General features: G+C 47.1%; 1 protein-coding gene across 1 annotated transcript in view; it reads left to right on the top strand.

Annotated features, from left to right (window-relative positions):
- The window catches only part of NAT10 (N-acetyltransferase 10), a 42,275-nt gene that overhangs the window by 7,627 nt on the left and 17,898 nt on the right, over positions 1 to 16,750 (top strand). The window contains exons 4-13 of the mRNA XM_065944781.1: positions 612 to 783; positions 2,145 to 2,267; positions 3,937 to 3,998; positions 5,402 to 5,516; positions 5,610 to 5,717; positions 8,496 to 8,629; positions 10,609 to 10,702; positions 10,846 to 10,944; positions 13,669 to 13,805; positions 16,301 to 16,425. Of these exons, the coding sequence (XP_065800853.1) occupies positions 612 to 783; positions 2,145 to 2,267; positions 3,937 to 3,998; positions 5,402 to 5,516; positions 5,610 to 5,717; positions 8,496 to 8,629; positions 10,609 to 10,702; positions 10,846 to 10,944; positions 13,669 to 13,805; positions 16,301 to 16,425 (1,169 nt within the window). The remainder of the gene's footprint in view (positions 1 to 611; positions 784 to 2,144; positions 2,268 to 3,936; positions 3,999 to 5,401; positions 5,517 to 5,609; positions 5,718 to 8,495; positions 8,630 to 10,608; positions 10,703 to 10,845; positions 10,945 to 13,668; positions 13,806 to 16,300; positions 16,426 to 16,750) is intronic.

Here is a 16,750-nt window from a genome sequence, read left to right as displayed (position 1 = left end):
TCTTAAAGAAGTTAACTAACACTTGAGTATTCAGAGAGGTTTAGGACAAGAGAGAAGTTCAGGGATGTATGGGAGATGTCCAAATTCTGTTCTAACCCGTGTATCTTCTGTCGGTGTTGTCTTAGATTAGAATTGCCCTTGAGGACTTGATCCAACTATCTGGGAAGGAAGTGGATGAATTCATTTAGGAAAAATGAATAAAGTAACCCACTATCATGATGCCTCTCCCAGGTTCTCTGGGAAGGGGCGCTGTGAAATTGAAGCATTGGCTTGAGACTGAGATAATGAGCCCACCGACATTTAGTTTCAAGCTCTGGTTAAATGTGGGGTGTAGGGACTCCCATTACCCTTCTTGTTAAGTGAAGTATCAAAATGGCAAGGTTCGCAAACAGACTTACACTATCTTCCTCTGAAGCCCTTCTCTTCTAATGCTTCTCCAGTTTTGTTCTTTTTTTTAGCTTTAAAGCGAGGGAATTAGCCCTATAATTTCCAAGTTCCCTTCTAGCTCTGAAAGTCTTAAGTGGGTGATCGTTGAGTCTGTTCCCTTCTCCCAACTCTAGCCTCTCCAGTTAACTGGCTCTCATGGGGTTCGGGGGGTGGGGTGATTGCAGTCATCGGAAGAAAAGAATGCGACAGCTGCAGAAAAAAATAAAGAATGGGACGCTGAACATAAAGCAAGATGACCCCTTTGAACTCTTCGTAGCTGCCACCAACATTCGCTACTGCTACTACAACGAGACGCACAAGATCCTGGGCAACACGTTTGGCATGTGTGTTCTCCAGGTGGGTGATTTCCCCCAGCCCGCAACTGGGGGCAGAGCCCCGAGGGGTGCTCAGGCTGCCTGGTTACTCACGAGAACAGGTGTACAGAGAGGAGAGAAGATTCACATGTATCCCCCTTTCCCCAGACTTTATCAGTGGAAGACTTGGCCACTTTCCCAAGGAACTTGATAACTCACTGCCTAAAAAGAACATTTTTTATCTAAAGCAGCACTTGTCTACAGATAGCCAGACTGGTAATGATGCTCCATCACACCTGGTCTAACCAGCTTGATAGAGCATGGAACTTTGCATGACCCTAGAATCCCAGACCTTGTTAGAACCAACTGAAGGCTTCTGTTTTATTAGAACTTATTGTGTTCTTAGAACTAACTGAGACCAGGCAGGAATAGGACTTGTTTTAACTCACTGGGTACAGACCTGAGCACTCTTACATCCTATCCAGAGTACTTGGCCCCTACAATCAACCTTCTAATCCTTAAAGTCTCCTCACTCCACGCCCCGCCCCCCCAAAAAAACTATCTGGTGAGTTTCTTCACTGGTATGTATTTTCTCTTGCCTGGCAAGTTCATAGATTGTTTCACATTTTTCTTTGTTTTGAGCCCTGGTGGTCTTTGTTTGATTCTTTGACACCTGTGATTTCATCCATTCCCCCCTCTCCTGCCCCCGAAAGAAGACATTTAAGCACAAATTTTCTCCACATTTAAGCTCAGGTTCCCACTGTTTGATCATGTATTTATTATATGCATGCACTGCTATAATTACATGTATTATAAAACATACCTTATAAAATATAAATTAAGAAATGAGATGGGAAATTCTTAACAGAAGTTATGGTTTTTTCTTTCTGCAGTCCAGTGGGTTGTCCATGCATTGCTGGGTTACATCCCACCTTGGAGGCTGAGGAGAGTGTTTTGCCTGTTCTCACCCCATCTCTGCTAGGGAGTTGCTTCTGCTCAGCAGTTACTAGATGCAGTGATGATGGCTCCTTTAGGCAGTGGCTCCCCCATGTGGTACAGTAGAGTTTTGTCAGTTTCCGCCTATGAACATAGCAGAAAATGAATGTGAGATATTTCTGAAATTCATGTGAGAATCAGTGAAGACTGGAGAACTTTCCAAATGAGATTTTATCAGGGATGATGGGAAACACTTTGACATATAAAACCAGATACACCTGTTCTCCAGGGCTGGGCTGTCTTCTTGTGGTCCCCTAAATAAGGACTGTGTGTGTATACAGGGGTCCTGGTGAGTTTATAGGGGTTGTCATCTTGAGTTTGTACTCTGAAGCCCTCCTTGCCTCCTGGTTAAGCTTCCCCGCCATGCTCTTTGCATCATCAGCTAGTTCTAAGGTCTCCTTCTTCCAGGATTTTGAAGCTTTGACTCCAAACTTGCTGGCCAGGACTGTAGAAACAGTGGAAGGTGGTGGGTTGGTGATTATCCTCCTGCGGACCATGAACTCACTCAAGCAGTTGTACACAATGACCATGGTAAGTCCCTGTTTTTTTAAACTTGATTGTGGGGGTTCAAGTCAATCTGTGTTTTTCTGCTTTCCTTTAAGAATTCTTACTGAGCAACTCCAGTGAACAGTTAGCATCATCTCTGGGCTGGAAGCTCTTTAACTGCAACTAAGGAAAAAGTGACTGCAGGGAAGTCTCAGTGGCCCTGGGTGTGCTGGGGAGTGTGAATCAGGCCTTTGCTCTCAGGCATTTGCAAATACTACACCAGCGAGGTGTAGATAGGATGCAGCTGTTGTGCAGTTAAGATTTCTGAGGTAGTATCCCAGAGACAGCCACGCCAGGGCCTGCACTTGTGTCCTACGATAAGGGGACCATGTCCCGACGTCCTCCCCTGCCCTCTCCCTGGTAGGTGATAAAGGAACACCGCCATCCCACTCCCAGGCGGGCAGAAACTTCGACTCCAAGCGGTGGGGGCGGGGTGGGGGGACATTGCCCAAGCTTTGGACCTGGCTGTAAGTGAGGAAGGCTCCCCCTGGATGCACAGCTGGTCTCTGACTCAGCGGCTCTGCCACGTGGGTGTCGTGTCCTGCGCAGCAGGTTTTGATTCGTGTCCAAGGCCAGCTGCTCGGAAACTGTTAGGATTGGCCTCAGGGTTTCGCGAGCTGCCTTCATCTGGCGAAATGGGCTTTCCTCAGATCTAGAGCCCACTTCTCGTCGCCTCCCCCCACAACCGCTTCACCTCACCCCAGCCCCTCTGGCCTCAGAGAGGTCCTCAGATGTGCCCTCTCCCCTCTGCACACTCAGCTGAGGGTCTTCCCACTGGCTCTTCTCATGGGAATGTCTGCTGGCTCACTTCCTCACTGCAGTCCAGTCCCTGCCCAGATACCACCTCCTCAGCATGGCCCTCTCTCTCACCCCCTGTAGAATATGTGTTTCTCCCATCACTCCTCAACCTGTTTTATTTGGCTTCAAAGCATGTTACAGGCCTCTAAAGTTAGACATTACTTGTTTATCATCTGGCTTCCTGTGCTAGTCTCCAGACCTCATGGGAGCAGGGACTCAATTTTTCCTCCCTGGTATATTCCTCGATCCTGGAAGAGTGCCTGGCCTTTAGTAAGCCCTCCTTAAAATATCTGTGAACAAAAGTGTCTCTTTATTCTCCCCCTGCTCTTACTTGGCCGCCTGCTTACCACCTGAGAGGGCTTTCCCTTGTAAGCAGTTCCCCTTCCCACCCCACCCCCATTAGCGGTCACTGCACCTTGTTTTTCATTCGTAACATTTGCCAAAAATTTCTATTTATTTACTTGTCTCCATCCAACCATTTGATGATAAGCTTCATGAGAGTAGGGGTCATGCTTTACCAAACTCCAGTATGTACCCATCATGTCTGGTGTTGGCATTGTGCGTTTTGTTGAGCAAATGAATATATTTTGAGATGCTGGATAAAATGTGGGAAAAGCTAAAGATGAAGTGAGGGGATGTTTGTTGTGATGAGAAACACTGCATTTAGCATCTGATTCCAGCTCCAGCTAATCGCATTCAGCCAGGTTAGCACAGCAGGTTAGGTAGGAGTGGATTTCGATTCTAGCAGCATCGCTGGTGCCTCTTTTATCCCAGGGCTGCTTGCTGAAACTTCTTCACATCCGGACGCTGATCCCCAGTGCCATTAGCCTCTACTGATGGACGTTGTCTCTTTTAGGACGTGCATTCAAGATACAGGACAGAGGCCCATCAGGATGTGGTGGGAAGATTTAACGAGAGGTAGGTCCGAGCACATTTTCCATTTCCTCAACTGTGGGAGCCCCGGGGCTGGGGGGTCGGGGGGGTGGGGTGCGCTGTGCGTTTTTGTCTCGGACACAGCTGAAAGCTGTGCTCTATCTGAGGGGAGGTGGTACAGGAGCCCCAGACGGTGAGATCCCCAGTCACAGCAGTAGTCGTGCCGCTCATTGGAAGCGGTAAAGTGAGTGGAAGGCTGGGGCCTGGATTCTGTCTTGCTTCTGGCCCTCACCAAGTCGCTGTCTGCTCTGGCTCTTAGCCTGCGCAGCTGTCAGATGGGTAATTTGTCTGGATCCCTGTTTCCTCGGATGTGTTTCACAGAACCCTGGTGTTTAAGAGGGATCTTATGACAAAAGGGTTTTCTGGCCCACTATGTCTAGGAAATGGCTGATATAGTTTTTCCTTTCTGAAGAATCATGTGAGCCTGTTGTAGCCTCTGAAAACTCTTACAGCACGAGGGACCCCAGTTTTTTTGACCCAGAGCCCTGTTTAGGGAATACCAGTTAGCAACTTTTGAAAGCTTTAAGAAGGAAGAAGCCATGGCCTAGAGCAGTGGTTCTCAACCTGAGCAGTCTTGCTCTTGGGCAGACTTGGCAGTGTCTGGAGACACTTGGATAGTCAGGACCTGGCTGGGTGGGGCGGGGGCGTTGGAAGGTACAGACCAATGATGCTGCTAAACGGCTGAAAAGGGACCAGAAAGCACCAGCACCCGCCCCGAAGGAAAATGATCTGGTCCGCAGTGTCAGTGCTGCTGCGGTGTAGGAACCTTGGCCTGGGGGAATTGTGGGGCCTGGTTTCAGCCGCCCCAGTAGAAGGTGTGGGTCTGGAAGTCACCCAGCGCTACCGGATGGAAGTGAAGCCTGTGAAAGTCGTGTGGGAGGCCCTTTTCTTGCAGCTGTGGGAGAAGCTTGGATTTCATAGCCAAACATATGTTTTTCTATACACAGAAACGTTTGTGCACTATAGCTGAAGGGAGCTGTCCTCCACCCTTGTCTTTATTTTTCCCTCCCGGTGGCAGAAGGGCTGTCCATTTGTGTGTGTGTTTGCGTCTGTGGTTGGTGAGAATACACGGGGTAGCCTTTGGGGTTCCCAGCTCAAGGAGACACCTAGTGTTAAAGGGTGAGCCTGGGAGGATGTGGGAACGGCCAGCGGACCCGGAGCTGGAGGGCTCTGCACTGAGAGAGTGCTCGTAATCAGTTTTTCAAGAGAGTTCCCCGTAACTGGTCTCTGCAAAGCACGTTCAGGTGCAAAGGAGGCGGGAATCATCCAGCCCTGCTCTACAGACGATGGTGTAGAGATGTGGGCTGGATGGTTTCCCTGAAGAAAAGTGCTTCCTTGTTTTGTTGACGTTGCTCCCAGCACCTCACAACGGTGCTTTTGTTCCTCAGGTTTATTCTTTCTCTGGCCTCATGTAAGAAATGTCTTGTCATCGATGACCAGCTCAACATCCTGCCCATCTCCTCCCACGCCGCCAGCATTGAGGCCCTGCCTCCCCAGACCCCGGTGAGTTGCCGGGGTCTGGGAATCTGGGAGAGGCTGTGTTTCCTGGGCTGACCCTCCAGTGGCAGTGGTGAACCTTCTCCTCCTCTCTGGTAGGATGAGAGTCTCGGTCCCTCTGATCTGGAGCTGAAGGAGCTGAAGGAGAGCTTGCAGGACACCCAGCCTGTGGGCGTGTTGGTGGATTGTTGCAAGACCCTCGACCAGGTGAGTGTGCGTTTGGAACACCGCCATCCCTGTCTGAACCACGCAGAGGGAAAAGACAGTGAGCAGAGAACAACAAAAGCCAAGTTAGGATGAGGCTTGGCTCCTCAGTGGGGCAGGGGCCTTTGCTGTTCCTCACACTTGGGCACGTAGCAATAGCATAGCATAGCAGTGTGGATTACCTCCCTCTTCCCCCATGTTAACAGTCCAGGGAGCTGGGGTCAGGGGGAGATGGGTTACGTTTAAAGAGGAACCCCCCCAGCACAGGCTGGTGGGCCTGTGCCCTTGCGTTCTCACTGAGTTTTGATGACATAAAGTTTTTGCTTATGCCTTGTTCTTGAGTGAGGAGAGCTGGAGGCCCCTAGTGTTCACCCCCGCTCCAGTGTGAGTGCTGAGGAGGCCCTGCGATGAGGGTGCCCAGTCCACCTGGTCTCCAGGTGCAGATAGCAGGCTGGGAGGGAGCTTCCAGGATACACTTCTGTGCTCCTGGAAGTGGCAGGGCTGGTAAACGTGGCTTCTCCGGTGGTTCTTGGATGGTGTTGGGAGCTGAATAGACATGGCCCAGAGACCTGCAAGCTGCCAGGTGTCTTCAGAGTTCTGATCCAGTCTGAGCAGACAGGCAGTGCAGGCCTGGCGGCAATGAGCTCTTCCCTCATGATGGAAAACAGCTGCGGTGACGCCGCCCGCTCGGGGCTGAATCCCAACAGGCTGGTTTCCCTTTTCTTTCTGGAAATAGAATCACCAGCTACGCAGCGCTCTCTGTGGCCCAGGCTGCAGGCTCCAGGTTGCTTTTCAACTACTTCCTGGTACCTTCTTTATCATCAGAGAAGGAGGAGTGAGAGAGAGGATGGGGAAAGGGCAGAAGTGACCACGACTGGCAGCACCCCTCCCTTCTCCTGGCACCCCCTACTGCTCTTCATGTCTCCCCATGTACACCTTCTACTTTCACGACTGGGCAGTGACACTTAGGCCCAGGCAGGAGGGAGAGGAGGGGCTTGAGGAAGCTCAAGTCTCTCCAGATGGCAACACTCAGAGGGGATCCAGGTCCTACTCACCTTAACCTGGCCTTTGCTGAACCCTGTGTCATATCCTTTTCTTGTTTGCTCTAGAGTAGAGAAGTGAAGCACTCTGACAAAATGTACGTGGGAAAATCCATGAACATAATAAAAGCGTATGAAATTTGGACTAAAAATGTACTCTAAAATAATATTCTAAAATAAATGAAAAACCAGTTTAAAAAAGCAGAGTAATTTACAAACAAAATAGATAGCCAGTAATTATATTGATTTGAAAAAGGTACCTGCTTCTCTCATAACTGAAGTGACTTAGAAGTCACTCTCATAACTGAATTTAAGACTTAAAGTTTAGCAGTACCCAGTGTTGGCAAGTGTGGAAAAAGAGCAGATTAGCCAAGATGGTGGTCGTCAGACCCTTTTCGCCCCACATTTTGTAAATACATGGTTATGTAACAGCTGAGCTCACTCATAGCACTGCACGTGCGCGTCATGATGTATCTGCTTGGCCACAGGCCACTTTTGCTCTGTAAACATACATAAGCTTGGAGAAGGCAGTGGCAACCCACTCCAGTACTCATGCCTGGAAAATCCCGTGGATGGAGGTGCCTGGTAGGCTGCAGTCCATGGGGTCATTAAGAGTCAGATACGACTGAGCGACTTCATTTTCACTTTTTACTTTCATGCATTGGAGAAGGACATGGCAACCCACTCCAGTGTTCTTGCCTGGAGAATCCCAGGGACGGGGGAGCCTGGTGGGCTGCCGTCTATGGGGTCGCGCAGAGTCGGACACGACTGAAGTGACTTAGCAGCAGCAGCAGCATATATAAGCTCCACCTGAAAAGCCTTTGCCGCTCCGTTGCGTCTGCATTATGGCTATCTTACGGCTGTGTCCACTGAGTCGACCATGAGAGGAGAGAGCTGCGTGTCTGCTGCTACAGCCGCTGTGCTAGTCAGACGAGAATAAACATATCTGCGGTTCCTATGACTCCTTGAGTTTTCTTCCAGCTTCCCTGCTCACGCCTTGCCTACTGCAGATTCAGCAAACAGTGTGCACAGTGAGACAGTTGGCGTAGTTGGCAGGATTAGACAGCAAGACAGCAAGGCTGCAGAGAAGAACGCCTTTCATACATGGGTGGGGGTTCCATAACCTGGCATGACACCCATTTTAATGCAAATGTACTCTAACTCAGCAGTTCTTCTCCTGGAAATTTATCCTAGAGATAATGCCCACCGCTGTATCTGTAAAAATGGCAGGACACAGTGGTAGCTTTGAACGGAATGGTAGAGGAAGAGGATAGTGAGGAATGTGGGATTTTTATGTTTTGAAGGACAGGATTTGCTGAAGAATCGGGTATGAGGAGAAAATGGAGGCAATTTTTGGCCTGAACAGTTGGACACTAGCTGAGCTGGGGAAGATGGTAGGTGGAGGAGGACTGGGGGACATTAGGTGTTGAATGTGAGACGGGTAGTAGACGTAGAGGGGGCATTTGTGTGTGTGGAAGAGTCTGGTGTGGGGGAAGAGGTCTGGATGCAGATGTGAACTTGGGGCTTATCAACATGTGGTTGGTGTTTAAAGCCTGGAGACTGAGAGGAGATGATCAAGGGAGTAAGAGTCTAGGTGCTGGTCGGTGAGAATGGCCCTCTGTGCCCTGCTCCCCCCAACTCCAATTTAGCCTCAGCATCAGCCTGACTTTGTGGTGATGGTAGTAAGTGGCTGGACCTTGGCCTTTCTCACAGCTCACCCAATATGTTTCTCTTTCCACAGGCCAAAGCTGTCTTGAAATTCATTGAGGGGATCTCGGAAAAGACCCTGAGGAGTACTGTTGCACTCACGGCTGCCCGAGGAAGGGGGAAGTCTGCAGCCCTGGGACTGGCTATTGCTGGGGCGGTGGCTTTCGGGTAAGGGGGATCCCTGTCTTCAGGCACCCTGAGCTCTACGGAAGCCGTGTGCAGGATGAGGGGTCAGGGAGGCTGCTCCTGGTCTGAGCGAGCTCCTGAGTGATTTCTCTAGATCTTGGGCACCTGTCTAGAGAGAGCAGATGTCCCTGGGGGCTCAGTGGTAAAGAATCCGCCTGCCAGTGCAGGGAGATGCGGGTTCAGTCCCTGGGTTGGGAAGAGCCCCTGGAGAAGGAAATGGCAACCCACTCCAGTGTTCTTGCCTGGGAAATCCCAGAGGAGCCTGGCGCGCTGCAGTCCATGGGGTCACAAAAGAGCTGGATGCAACTTAGTGACTTGTTCAGTTCTTGTTCAGTCGCTGAGTTGTGTCCACCTCTCTGCGACCCCATGGACTGCAGCCCGCCAGGCTTCCCTGTCCTTCACAACCTCCCAGAGTTTGCTCACACTCATGTCCATTGAGTCAGTGATGCCATCCAACCATCTCATCCTCCGTCGCCACCCCCTTCTCCTCCTGCCCTCAATCTTTCCCTCAGTCTTCCCCAGCTTCAACTTAGTGACTAAACAGCAACAGCTAGAAAGAACAGTGCTGTTGTCCCCAGATCCCAAAGGTACACACATAGTGTCCTGGCACACAGATACCAGGGCCTTCGTGATCACGATTTAGAGTTGAACAAACACACACGAGTCAAGAAATGGGGGTAAGAAACTTTAAAACTCTCAGGAGATGAGCCTATGTGTGACTAGCTTTGCTGACTGAGAAAAATACAGGTTTGTCATTTTAATGATTTTGATCAATAGAAAATCTTGTTTGCATTGAGGAGCTGCCTTTGAGTGTAATATCACTTGCCATTCTTTTGTCCTGGGCAGAAGATTTATGCAGCTGCCAGGAGAGCATGTGCTCACAGCTTCGCAGATACAAATAATGGACTGTAGGATTTACCACGTCCTATATGCATGATCTTTCTTGGTTCTCCTCAGAGCAATGTTAGCGTTTCATAGATGGATAAACCCAGGTCAGGGAGTTTCAGTGACTCACCCAAGGTTCCCCCAAGTCAGTGCTGGTGGTGCTGGGACTGAACTCAGTCCTGACTTTGTTACTCCGGCCGCTCTAGTGGTACCACTTGGCCCTCTGCCCTTAGCATCCTTTACACTGAACAAGGATCCCTCAGGGGCTCACTGTGACCTTTGCCTGCTCACGATGGAGCACTTTGGTTTCATGATTTGAAAACCTCTCAGCCTAGCTAGTGATGAGAGTGAAGCCCTCCCTGGGCCAGGGGTGCAGGACTGGGGAGCGTGTGCCCTCTCTGACACTGAGGGAGCGGCCCCCAGAGCACCCTCTTGTTGTTTAGTCGCTAAGCTGTGTCTGACTCACTGAGTTGTATGCAACCTCATGGACTGCAGCATACCAGGCTCCTCTGTCCTCCCCGTCTCCTGGAGTTGGCTCAAATTCGTGTCCATTGAGTCAGTGACTCTCTCTAACCATCTCATCCTCTGCCACCCCCTTTTCCTTTCGCCTTCAATCTTTCAAAGTGAGTCGGCTCTTCACATCAGGTGGCCAAAATGTTGGAGCTTCAGCATCAGTCCTTCTCATGCATATTCGGGCTTGAGTTCCTTTAGGGCTGACAGGTGGAATCTCCTTGCAGTCCAGGGAACTCTCAGGAGTCTTTTCCAGCACCATAGTTTGAAAGCATTTTGCCCTTAGCTGGGTGCTTTCATGGATGCTGGTAGCTAATTGCTGGGACATGCTCCCTTCAAATTGGTAACTTATTTTCATTAGTTTGGGAGCAAAAATACCCTCAGGTCTGGAGTTGTTTTACTTTTCCTGCTCAAGACATGTGTCCTGACTTTTTTATCCCCCTGCCACTGTCTCTCGTTATCACCTGTGTAACAGGGGCAAACAAAAATATTTTCTTTTTTAAAATTCTCTTAACATTTCTTCAATTTCCTAACTACTTTAAAAAAATCCTCCTTTTGTTCAACAGGTACTCCAATATCTTTGTTACCTCCCCGAGCCCGGATAACCTCCACACTCTGTTTGAATTTGTGTTTAAAGGATTTGATGCTCTGCAGTATCAGGTAGGAAGTTAGGATAAGAATTTATATTGATTCCATGCTGAGTATAAATCCAGGTGAAGTCTGTAGAATGCAAACTTTCTTCATATTTCATTTAGAAAGCTTTTTTCTGACGTTTGGTGTTGGTTTGGCTGTTTCCCCATCAGGAGCATCTGGATTACGAGATCATTCAGTCTCTCAATCCTGAATTTAACAAAGCAGTGATTAGAGTGAATGTGTTCCGGGAACACAGGCAGACCATTCAGGTGAGGCTTGTTCTTAATCCTGCCACGTGGGACCAGTGTCCTGCTGTGTATAAATGTTCTAAGATGTCTCCTTTTATAGTTGTTTTATGTGATGTGTAATTACACTATCTTTTAGACAGTGTTGTTGCCTTATGGTAAACCTGTTCCATATTTTCAGCCTCTTCTAAACAAAAACATTCAAGCAAACTAACAAATGTATGTAAGCCAGATCAAAAAGTTGTAGCTTTGTCCCTTGAAAACTGAATATGCTAATCAACTAAGAGAAATGGAATCATTTTCTCTGACATCATTTCTAATTCTGCTTAGTTATAGCAGATTTTGAAATGATGCATCTATAGCTAGAACAATAATCTTACCATTTAAAAGAAGAAAAGGTCTTTGTGAGATGTACTTTGAATCTTTGTGGTTTAGTCGGTGGCCTACTTTCCTTTTTAAACAGTGTTTCCCTGAAAGCTCTATAAATCTCCTGTGCTTTGTAAGCCTGAATGGTCTGTACTTGTCCAAAGGCTACAATTTTGTTAAATCATGACAGGCTTGCAGAAGGGATGGGGCCCCATGGGCTCCTAATGGAGTAGATCTATTGAGTATTTTTTGGAGCTGGGCTGGAATGGGAAGTAGGCCAGGTAAACGTGGCAGGTTACACCCTTGACCTTTGTGTATATGTCTGTCAAGGAGGTATACCTTTCATCAAAGATCTAGGCTATAAATAATGTTAAGTGCTCATGCCTTTTCCCTCAAGGACTGTAATTTTTTTTCTTGCTGAATCTCTAGACTGTTCTTTCTGAAATTTCTTCCTACTTTGATCTGGTTCTCTCAGCTTCGAGGAGGAAAGGCCAGTGTTGGGATAGGGGTGAGGGGCAGGCTGCAGGCAGTGAGAATACAGAGATCTGTTGAAACTTAAGAGGAATACACAAACCAAAGAAGGGAAGCCTTTCCCTGAAATGCCTGGCTCAGCCCTCGCCGCTCCTGGGGTTTGTCTTCAGAGACCCTCTCGTATTACCAGAGTCGTTTTGTCTCCAGGCTGGAGCTGAAGTGCAGAAGAGGTGACCTGACTTTATGAGGCTACATTTATGTCCCTTTGAGGCCTCTTCTTGTTGGAAATTGAGATATAGAAGAATATTAGGTTTAAAGTCAGCTCCGCCTCTCTGGGGTCTGCTGCTTTTATGAGGTGCTTGTTTAGTTCTTCTCTGTAAAAATCCAAGACATGGGGCCCCGTTGAGGGCGTCTATCCTACTGTTGGAAATGAGTGGGGTCTCTGCCTCTTTGATCCCTCAACTTCTTGCAAAACAGTTACAAAATCTTATTTGTAATGAAATACTTCAAACTACAGAAAAGCACAGAGACCAATGTAACATAATACTGAGGTGCCCAGCACTTAAGCTTAAGAAATGCTGGCATTTTGCTGCTTGCTGTGTTTGTTTCATATCTTAAAAGCCATTTATATTTTTGTTTTAAAGATCTAAAACCTCAGTGTGGAAGTCCCTCTTGTACCCTTCCCCATCTGTTCCCTTCTGTCTCTTCCCTTAGATAACTCTGCCCTAGGTTGTGTATCTCCTTTCAATTCATGTGTTTATATTTCCCTACATAATTATGTATCCATAAATGGTAGCATACTGTATTTGTCCTTTTTCAGCTTGCCTTTTTTCACTCAACATTTGTTTTTGGGTTTGTCCAGATTGAAACTTGAGATCTTATTGATTCATTTTTAAGCACTATGTGAGTACGTTACAGTTTATATGTGTCTAGAATTGAAATTGTTGGGTTTTGGAATATGCATAGATTTCCATCTTTCTCAGATTTTGCCAAATTCTCCTTTCAAGTGTTTGTGCAGAATTACCTTCACCCCACCACTTTCTTGAGTTCTTGTTTCCCCATGTCCTCACAGACATTGGTAGTTTACTGCTAATTAAGTTTTGCCCGCATGCATAGGAAGTGGGATCTCCTTGTTGTCTTCAGCATTGTGCTAATTACTAGTGAGGTTCAACACTGTTGTTTATGTTAATTGACTATTCAGGTTTCCTCTCCTGTAAAATACCTCTTCATGGTCTTTTGCAAACTTGAAAAAAGCAGGAACGACTAAAGGAATTGAAGAGGTTGTTTATACGCATAAGGGAGCCAAGTTCGTGGGGAGTTTGTGACAAGCTAATAATACAAATGTGTAAGCATTAAGAAGCATCCCCACCAGTGCAGGGAGATTTGGCCTTTGTATTGATGGTGTCAAAGCAGGACACACAGGACACAGCGTTTTGGAGATGCTTGGGAAACCTGAAGTCTTACACTTCAGCCGTTCCTGGGGCCAAGCTTGCCTCTGGTCCACTGGCCAGAGTGAGGCTGGGGGAAGCATGAGAAAGAGGGGAGAGAAAGGAAATGGAGGCATCACCTGTCACTTGCCAGGTCCCAGGCAGAGCATTTGTGCAGATTTACGTAATTTTACCTAATTTACGTAATTTTTTTCTCAAGCAGCCATCAGTATTTCCTCTATTTTCTGGAGAGGAATCTGAGGCTCTGAGAGGAAGGGCCGCAGAGTCAGTGGTTGAACTGTTAGGACCCAGGCATCTGACTCTAAGCTATCTCTGCTTTGTCCTACCAGGGAAGGAAGAATGAGAGAAAGAAGACAGAGGAGGGGGGAGAGGGGAAAGAGAGGGCCTTTATGGTGACTCACCAGTGATTGCAGCCGTGGTATCAGGCGGCCAAGCTAACAATGTACATTTTTCCTTTCCACAGTACATACATCCCGCAGATGCTGTGAAACTGGGCCAGGCTGAGCTCGTTGTGATTGACGAAGCTGCTGCCATCCCCCTTCCCCTGGTGAAGAGTCTTCTGGGCCCCTACCTTGTTTTCATGGCGTCCACCATCAATGGGTGAGCACCTGGGGCAGGGGCCATTGCTCACTTTACAAGTTGTTGCCAGTTAGGTAGGATTTAGTGAACGTGACCTGGGCCTGCATGGATAGGGCTGACTCCTAAAGTTTGAGTCTTTGGGCCTGCTTCACTCTCTCATTGGCCGTCTCCTTTACCCTTTCATAGTAAACTACAGCTCCCTCTGGTGTGAGCTATAGCCCACCAGAACAGGCAACACCAGACTGAGGAATTTCATTACCCAGTTGATGAACGTCTCCTGTCTCGGTCTAACCAGGTTCTAGAGAGCACATGGATGGCAATACCAATGTCTTGGGCTTCCCAGGTGCCGCTAGTGGTAAAGAACCTGTCTGCCAGTGCAGGAGACATAAGAGACTTAGGTTTGATCCCTGGACTGGGAAGATTCCCTGGAGGAGGGCATGGCAACCCACTCTAGTGTTCTTGCCTGGAGAATCCCATGGACAGAGGAGCCTGGTGGGCTGCAGTCCACTGGGGCACAAAGAGTCAAACATGACCAAAGTGACTTAGCACACACATGCACCAATGTCTTATCCCCTAGAGTTATGTGAAAATGTAGTATTAAAGTAACTGTGTCATTATCATAAGAAAGCAGACTCAAGAGCTTTTTTAAAATTTTGAAATGTTTAGTTGTTTGCTATGGAAAAGTGAGAAAGGGAAGGTAAGCAAAAAGAAATCCGGTGATCTGACTCTCTAGAGATAACTTGTTAGAATTTTGGTGTACATTTATTTTACTTTTTCATTTTGAATAAGAACATAAACATAGTTACCATAATGTTTTGCATTTGCTTTTTCATGTAAAAATATACTGGGAATTCCTTGGTGGTTCAGTGGTTAGGAATCTGAACTTCCTCTGCTGGTGGCCTGGGTTTGATCCCTGGTCAAGAACCCAAGATCCCACAAACTACACAGTGTGGCCAGAAAAAAAAAAAAAAAGAATATACTGTGAAATCTTCCCAGGTCAGTGTGTACTTGCCTTCATTGTTGATTTCTACATGGAAGTCACATTTTGAAGAAAGAAATCTATATTTTAGATTTATTATTTAACTGCTTTCCTTACACTGAAAATAGTTAAATAAGACGTATTTTACTTTTTGTGGTAACAACTTTATTGAGATATTATTCACACACTATACAATTTACTCATTTAAAGTGTATAATTCAATGATTTTCAGTATATTCATAGAGTTGTGCAGCCATCACGACAATTTAGAACATTTTCATTTTCCCAGAAAGAAACCCTATACCCTTTAATTATCATCCTCCAATTCCTTCCTTTTCCTCAGTTCTAGGTAATCACTAATCAACTTTATATATCTATGGATTTGCCTAGTCTGAACTCTTGATAGAAGTGGAATCTTTGAATATGTGGTCTTTTGTGATTGGCTTCTTTCACTAACCATGATGTTTGCAAGGTTCTTCCATGTAGCTTATATCAGTACTTCATTACTTTTCATGGCCAAATAATACTCCTGTGCATGTTTATGCACATCTTGTTTCTCCATTCATCTGTTGATGATCACTTGAGTTGTTTCTCTTTTGGCTAGTACACTGCTGCTGTGAACATTCACAAGCAGGTTTTTGTGTAGACACCTTTTCTGCTCTCTTGAGGGTATACCTAGAAGTGAAACTAGTGGGTCAAATGGTAACTTTCTAACTGAAGAACTGCCAGATTGTTTTCCAAAGCAACAATACCATTTTACATTCCCACCAGTAGTGTGTAAGGGTTCCATATCTTTGCTAGCATTTATACGTCCTTTTTGACTATAGCCATCCTAGTGAGCATGAAATGATGTCTCATGTGATCTTCATTTGCATGTCCCTTTTAGTTGACTGATGTGGGGCATCCTATCACGTGCTTTTTGGCCATAGTGTATCTTCTTTGGAGAAGTATCTGTTCAGGTCCTCTCTTCATTTTTCTAATTGAAAATTACAAAAATTTTCTAGTTTATGTCCTCTTTCAAGGGACAGTAGTCATGAAAAAAATTACTTAGATGGTGGATTTGTTTAATCTTGATTTTTCCAAACTGGAAATGCTCTCTGTTCATTTTTCAAGCATGCACCTTCTTATAGCAGCTTTCATTAATCGACTGTTCATCTTTGTTCCATTTCCATTATACTAAAGGCTTTGTTCATGTCATCTTTTTGGAGTTTGTTTTTTAGTTCGTAGTACAGCCTTGTGAACTGTATACACTAATCCCCTTTTGAGGAGGAGGCTAAAAGAGGTTGAGTTCTGGCCCAGAGGTACTAAACAGACATGCCAGGACTTGAGCCCAGGCCTGGATGGCTCAGAGTTGAGCCACCATGCAGCCCAGCTTCCTTTGGGCGTGCACATGCCCTGCTGGAAGTTCAGAGGTGAAGGGCTGTTCTCAGCAAGCAGGAGCCAGGGGTTTCATTAGGATGAGGAAAGTAGTTCCCTGTCCCCTCCTGGGGAGGTGATTTGGCACCTTGAGCCTAACTGCCGTTGCTTTTTCTCCTAGCTACGAGGGCACTGGCCGGTCCCTGTCCCTCAAGCTAATTCAGCAGCTCCGTCAACAGAGTGCCCAGAGCCAGGTCAGCACCACTGCTGAGAACAAGACCACGGCGACGGCCAGGCTGGCATCAGGTACCCCCAGGGCTCTGGGTGGGCCTGCAGTGCACAGCAAGTCACTTCACACTCTTACTGGATCCTTCCCCACGTGACATTATGGGTGATAGCAGACCTCCTGACCATCAGGCAGAGAGGCTGAGTCTCCAAGAGATGAAGGCCCTTTTTTTCTGAGGAACAGCAAACCAGTGAGCAGACCTCAGGCTGACCTGGGCCTTCTGGTGACTGGTTTCCTGTTTATCACATCTCGGGGCATTGGTTGCATTGACGTAGTGAGACCTTTGGGGTTGGTGTCCAGGCAAGTTGAACATCCACCGGAACAATTTAAAACCACTCAGTTTAA

The sequence above is a fragment of the Muntiacus reevesi genome, chromosome 9 (assembly GCF_963930625.1).
Source record: "Muntiacus reevesi chromosome 9, mMunRee1.1, whole genome shotgun sequence".
Taxonomy (NCBI): domain Eukaryota; kingdom Metazoa; phylum Chordata; class Mammalia; order Artiodactyla; family Cervidae; genus Muntiacus; species Muntiacus reevesi.
Note: the sequence above shows the minus strand (reverse complement) of the source record. Positions and strands in the feature narration are given on the sequence as shown.